At 46.0% G+C, this 7,273-nt stretch overlaps 1 protein-coding gene across 1 annotated transcript; it reads right to left on the bottom strand.

Annotated features, from left to right (window-relative positions):
- Positions 1–2,354: 2,354 nt before the first annotated feature.
- On the bottom strand, positions 2,355–4,496 carry tpbg (trophoblast glycoprotein). Its single transcript, XM_080005215.1, has one exon. The coding sequence runs from the start codon at positions 4,049–4,051 to the stop codon at positions 2,915–2,917; it is 1,137 nt and encodes a 378-aa protein (XP_079861341.1). The 5' UTR covers positions 4,052–4,496; the 3' UTR covers positions 2,355–2,914.
- Positions 4,497–7,273: the final 2,777 nt, after the last annotated feature.

Raw genomic sequence — 7,273 nt, 5'->3', positions numbered from 1 at the left:
TTAGACAGTAATTACAGTGAAAGGAGAAAGGCTTCCAGGGTTGCTAAGAAGGCAGAGCACTGTAATTCTCTGATCTCCCACTATCAAGGCCTCTCTTTGGCACCCTTAACAAATATCAACGCGGCTTTGCTCTAAAAGTGTTTTTTTGTTTCCCCCCAAACAGCTTGAAAGAGACAGAACATCCCAGGGATAAGTCTGCCAGGGAACCGCCTCGCTGGATGCTAGTAAAATCCAGAAGTCTACTGAAAGCTATTTAGAAGTCAAGACTGCAGGAGACGTTTTAACAAGCACAGAAGAAGCACTCTTCAGTCCAAAAAGTACACTGCGAGCATTTCCTTCACCATGTCAGTTCCCTCCTGCGGGTTTACTACACCCGCACCGCTCTGTGTGTCACTTCTATCACGGAACATGTGGAGCTCACGTTAATATAAAGATAGCAGGCCGTTTTTGTGACACGATAGTGTGAGGATAAGTCCACATATACGCCATGGAAACATCGGGTTGTAAGCAGACTGCACCTGTGCCACACTCCTGGGACGGAGCTGAGAAGAGACCGAGGTGCATCTGCACGAGCCCTGAGATTCTCCTGTTGACAATGTTACAGTCTGTACAGTAACGAACGCCTGTGGTGGATGTGACGCCAGCTGGAGTCAACTGTAAACCACTTGTGAAAATCACAATCGTAGCGCGGGGCGAGAAATAAAAGTCTGCTTCAGCACACATTAAGGTCAATTTGAACACATGCAGCTAAAACAAACTCCGACTGGTAATGTTCAATCTTTGGCTATATTGGCGATATCTTGCAGCGTGGCTGAGAGCTCCACCGAGTGACTCCACAGCTGAGACGCCGTCTCTTCAGCTCTTGTTGCTGTTTGGCAGGAGACATGCAGGGCATTACCACCACCCAGAGCACCAGAGCAGAATGATAGCGTTACATGTCACTTCCCTTCCCAACCGTTTAAAGGAGTCCAGAGTTGATAAATAAAATATACCTATCAAAAAGTAAAAGAAAGAAAAAATATAGATAGATAGATAGATGTTACTATAACACTGACAGTGGTTTGATGAGGTCATTTGTGACAAGGAATATACTTTTCTTGCTTCTATGACTTTTTTTTGTGTTATAGCCTGGTGGCTTGAACTTGAGGATAGTAACCTGTAATTCAAAATAATAGTACACCATGGTGTTAATACTTACATATATGACTCACAAACAGATTAGGAGAACCACACGTTGTCCAAGCTTTGTTGTCATGGTACAAACTACATACGGCTCCAGGCTATGTAAATTAGGTTGTTCAAACGGTGTGTGTGTGTGTGTTTAAGAAAAAAAAAAAGTGCTGAGAGAAACAGATTGCCATCTCCAGGTGGACTTCAAAAGACAGAGGAAGTTCAGTAATTTATGTCCCTGGAAGACACGCATGCATTCAAATGTGTGAAGGATGCTACACATGCAGGGAATGCTCTTCAAAGGGAAAGCACAATTACTATTCTCAATGCATATTTATCCATTTAGCACTTGACATCAACACAAAAAACCTGCCGGACAAGAACTATTACGGAGGGAAAACACTTGATTAATGGCAGTCACCTGAAACAGGGTCAGATGAGCGCCTTCTGAGCTTATTTCCATAATACCCCAGTCTGCCCCATGACAATCTTGGTTTCAATTTTTCCTTCATTTGCATTTATCCCAAAAACACAGTTGAGCCTTTCCCCTTCTGCATTCATCTGTGCTGTTCCGTTAGGACGCCCAGGATAGGTTGAATTTTCATTTGGATGCGGTGAACGCAATATTTGGGGCATTTCACAGCGGAGGACTTCATTTTATTTCTACATCAGATTCACAGCAGGGAGTCGATTGGGCAGGAAATAACAGAAAACTGGTCTAAGCACCTCTGGCTCCATATTGAAGCTAATTTTAAATTTGACTCATCTTAGCTTTGTCTGCCGCACAGCACACAAATCCCATGTGAAGTTAAAACCTGTTCTTCAAACAGTTATGCAGGGTGTTGGGATGATGATATCGGGGAGGGGGCTATGCAAAAGGCGCCAACATTTGCTGTATTTTGACATCTGTGACGTGTGAGAAAAGTGCTGCCTATTGCACTACAGCTCATGCAAGTAACATTCCCTCCGGCATTCTGGATGTGTTTGAACTTTAGTAGTAGTGAGAGTGATCATATTGTGTGTGTGTGTGTGTGTGTGTGTGTGTGTGTGTGTGTGTGGCTCCAAATTGCACTGATAAACCCTTCGGTATACACCATTTACAGATTTGAGATTAAAAATGGCCCTGAGCTTGGGTAACATTTATATGCATGTAAAAAAAAAAAATGACAATGCAGTGTATTTTATTGAGCTGAATATTTTCACAGAAAAAAAAAAAAAAAAAAACACATCTTCTAAATTTAAAAACTATGTAATGAGCACAATAATTTCAAGCAGGCCTACATATATCACAAACGCACATATTAAAACACCAGATTAGTTGACAGGCAGCATAGCAGTCCTCTTCAGTCAAGGCATAATGAGGAGGATGCAAGAGCCGGCAGAATGTCTGTCCGTCTTACCTAATAGTCAAACACATTTTGCCTATTTGTGCTTTGAGGAAAGTAAATGTAAAAAAAAGAAAAGATTAAACTTTCCAAGTGTCCAAAAAAGTTATATGCACTGATTCATTGACCATGCAAAGTTTAAATATATGAAAATGTAAAAATTGACATCACGGGCTACCTGATGCGGAAGCATGCGCAATTCAACAAGCAATGGTCACGACTTTTTATTGGGCCCAGGGGGGTTTTCAAAAAGTCCCATTTTTTTTCCATCGGGGAAGAGAACCCTCATGCAGCTCATGAAGGCATACAGTCACGTCATGTCTCACTGTGGGGGATTCTGGACAGTGTCCCCTCCACTCTCAAACATCTGAATTAATGCTCAGGTTGGCCAGTCGCGGGTCAGAGTTGATCTCATACCTATAGTGGTAGCCCTCCATGTGGTCCCTGCACGCATCACGGATGTTATACATCCACCGCTTGATCCCCTTGCGGTTCAGGTAGAGGACCAGCAGGAATATGACGCCGATCAGGGCCAACACCAGGCCCAAGAAGACATACGAGGTCTCCAGCACGCCTTTCATGTCACCTGAATACTTGCACTCCAGCTGGGAAGGCTCTAGGTTCAGCAGGGCCAGGTTTCTCAGGGCCTCCGGGTCGGCGCAGGTCAGGTTCTGCACGTCCGCGACCTGATCCGAGAGCTGCAGCCACACCACCAGGTCCTCGATGAAGCAGTCGCAGCGCCAGGGATTCCCCGCCAGGCGCACTCGGAGACCCGGCTTGAGGCCGAACTCGGCCAGGGTGGCGTTGGGGATGTCCCTCAGACTGTTGTCCCTCAGGTCCAGGTCGCGCAGCGGCGGCACCCTGAGCGTCCCGTTCTGGAGGGCGATGATGGAGCTGTTTCGCAGGCTCAAAACACTGAGCTCGGCGAGCCCCGCGAATATTCCGTCCGGAAGCACCAGCAAGTCGTTGTTGGACAGGTCCAGGCTCGTCAGGTGGAGAAGGATCCCGCTCTGTAGGACGCTCAGAGCCACGTCCAGCGTGGAGTGGTTGTGAAAAGCAGCGCTGAGGTTCAACGCCTGCAACGTGTTGTCAACGGGAAAGGCTCTGGCGCTGAAGTGCCGGATTTTGTTGTTGGTCAAATCCAGCCGCGAGAGGCTCGGCAAGTTGTCAAACACCATGGAATCCACGGATCGGATCTCATTCCCGCTGAGATACAGATCTGTGAGCAGCTCCAGGCGGGCGGGAAACGAGTCCAGGCCGATGGTGGAGATGTTGTTCCCCGTGACGAACAGGAACTTGGTGTTGGCCGGTAACGAACGCGGAATGGAGTCCAAGTTCTGGTTTTGGCATTTCACCGTTTGCGACGAGCACAGGCATTTGTCCGGGCAGCCGTCACGGGACGACACGGCAGCGAGGAAGAACAACACGCCGGGCAGAGCCAAGTTCTTTCGCGTTCTCCCGCCGTGAAACACCGACCGCGAGGCCAAATCACGCATCTTCGCTCTCGGTTCGGTGGGGGGGAGGGTGGTGGTGGTGGTGGTGGTGGTGGGGGGGAGGCAACACGACTCAAGTCACGACCGTTTGTTAGTCCCTCGCGAAGGTGGGGAAAGTTTTTGGGGTTTTTTTTGTGTTAAGCCTCCTGAGCTGGACCCTCGCTCCCCGCTCCCGACTCAATCCGGCTGGAGAACGACCCGAACACTCAGCCACAAACCATGCTTTGGTGGGTCTACATCTCCATGGGGGAGAACGGTCGCTTAACTCTCGCTGTCTTCGGGTGAAACGAAACGCCACTTATTCCACGTGTTGGTGTCAGATTTGCAGTTTTTTGGTTTTTTTTTTTTTTTTTTTGGTTTTTTTTTTTTCGACCCCCGCCCGTCCCAGAAGTGAATTACTTGGTGGCGACAAAAGACACGGGGAGACTGCGAGTCCTACCTCCCAATGACGCCATCTGACACGGGTAGTCGCTCCCGAAAGCCGCTGCCCTCCGTCTCCAGGCGGCGGGACGGAGCGTCCACACACAGCCACGCAGCGGAGCGTACCATTACCGGCCGAGGAGAGGGGGGGGGGATCGGGAAACAAACTTTTGTAAACCGGCTCGGGGTAAACATCGGGGGAGTCTCTTTCCGTCGTCGTGTTATACCGCGCGGCTGTGATTGTTCCAACATTTTTTAGTCGTTATTTCGACGGCGAAAGGGCCGACGGCGGTGGAGCGCTGTGCGTCTGAAGCGTCCGCCCTGGGAGAAAAGTGGTCTGACCCGATCGCGTCTCAAGTAGCGACGGGAGATCGTGGCGCCCGAGGTCGGTCACGGTGCGTTTAAACAAAAGAAAAGCGGCGGAAAGAGCGTGAAAGTGAATGGCAATGTGTTTGAAAAAAGGTTTGACATCATTGGCAGATGACAACATTGACAACGCTGTTGTGTAGTTCTGCATCTCAATGACCTAATCCGAAAAAATATATTATTTAATAAGTTTTACTTTCCATGGGGCAAAAAAGACCAAAAAACCCGCATGGTTTAGGAGCTGAATCGCTAACCCCCCCCCCCCCCAAAAAAATTAAAGAAATATATAAAATATAAAATAAATAAATAAATTATATATGCACACACACACACACACACACACACACACACACACACACACACACACGCACGCACGCACGCACGCACTTCACTAATGGGAATTAGCGAAGGGAATCCCGCCTCTTTTTAGTCAGCCAGATTATTTGGCTTCTTTCGGCTACCAAACGGCTCTTCATTCAGTACCACTTCTGGTTTTTATAACTCTGCCAAATTTCGATTATTTAAATTATTTGACCTATGATTGGTGTGTGCACACAAATCATTGAAATAATTACACGTTATTATACTAAACCTTATCATTTCTAGAATGCCATGATGTTGCATTATGTTTGGCAAAAAAAACTTGAAGAACTATCTTTACATTTGTCGTCACATTGATGGTTAAAAAAAATCACTATCCTAGTTGTACAACAAAAATAACACACTACTAATGAAATTGTATGGTTGATAAATAATTACACAACTCTATACAGACACATATCTTTACATGTAATTTGTATGATGTAAGTTGAAACAAAATACATTTCTGATCTGGTCAAAAATGTTTTTTGTTATTTTTCCGCAATTTCAATGTGTGCTCCGAGGGGGCGGTGGGGGGGTCTCACCCTGCTTGGCTTACAATGTTATTACCAAAGTGAGACGTTTCTGCGTCGCATTTAACAAATACGTCATAGGATCATCCTGTTATTATGTATTGAATTTATTAACAAAAAGAAAAAAAGAAAAAAGAAAAAGTGATCGCCTCCCCGACGTAAGCGGCTCCTATCGTTCACCCAAAGGAGCCATCCGCGACCGACACATCACTACTGGGAACCGCGACCCCCCGAGGGTCCTCGAAGGAATTGCAGGGGATCTGCAGCGAACTTATTATTTTAGCCAATTATGTCATGTGACGTTCAACTTCAAGTTCAAGTTCAAGAGAGTATTTGTCACATACATACACATACGGTCGTACATGTATGCAGTGCAATGTCATGACACCCGGTGATCACGCACAAGCTCTATAAGCTCGAAAAATACTCAAATGTGCGTAATCGACACGCGGACTTTCCCATTAACTATATCTTCACAGGAGGAGGATATAATTGCTGCACCCTAGATTTTCTTCAATGAAATACCAGGTCATCTATACATCGCATTGTAACGGGGAGAACAATTTGAGCAAATAGAGTAACTCTTTATTTTATTCTATTTACTAATTGAATTGCGTTTTAGGAATCAGTTAGTCCGTTTAGTTAGTTGGTCAATTAATTCGTTATTGACCAGTTAGTTATTGACCAGTAAGTACTTGTTGTGCATAATCTGCGCTGCAATGTCATTTCACTACCTATATGTAAGCTCGTATGTATATTTATGTGACAACATAACGACATCTTGAATCTTGAAAATAATCAAATGAACTGAGGTACACCGTTCAGTTAAACACCGTAATAGATATAGAGCCTGTCATCCCGAGGCTCATATCCAAGGCATGAAGTGGTGATCAGGAGACATTCATCAGTGTGTACTATGGAAGCAGGCCATGGCCAAGACCATGTCATCACACCTTTAACCTCTGATGACCCGTTCCGAAAATAACCTTTCCTCAAGTATTTGATGGCATGTTTTCTGCATTCAGCACATGTTATTCAAATAACACGTTTTCACCATGTCTGGTTTTCAACGAATCAACCTCGGCGCCCAACTCCTGAACATCTCAAAATGATAACGCATGGAAAGTGGAAATACTCAGATCTAAAAATAGCTATCAACACCCCCCCCCCCCCCCCCAAAAATCACATTAGATATCGTTCAGCGATTCCAACGACGCTGCATTGCAGTGACCTCGGAACTCGGACAATTTCCACCTCCCGCTTGGAAGAGCGTAAAGGAACAGACATTAAAGTCGGAAGTTCGGTTCAGATCGATCGCTCCGCATCCAACTTCGATCCAAGTAACTCGGTAGATTTTAATTTGCGATTTGTACTTTGTAAGATCCGCAAAAAAAAAAATACAAAATAAATACCGACTCACAACAGGCCTCCATGTCTTCGCGGTCAGGGGCACGAAAACACCTTCAGCTCGGAAGAGGGACCGACTTGGAATGACTGATTTTCAAGCACCGTTGGAACGCCGCACGGCAGCTTTCCCCGGAGCAGC

The sequence above is a fragment of the Zeus faber genome, assembly GCF_960531495.2.
Source record: "Zeus faber genome assembly, chromosome: 8".
Lineage (NCBI taxonomy): Eukaryota > Metazoa > Chordata > Actinopteri > Zeiformes > Zeidae > Zeus > Zeus faber.
Note: the sequence above shows the minus strand (reverse complement) of the source record. Positions and strands in the feature narration are given on the sequence as shown.

Bases quoted from the DNA above. Each gene is read 5' to 3' on its own strand.
- tpbg (XM_080005215.1), bottom strand. From the start codon at position 4,051: ATGCGTGATTTGGCCTCGCGGTCGGTGTTTCACGGCGGGAGAACGCGA.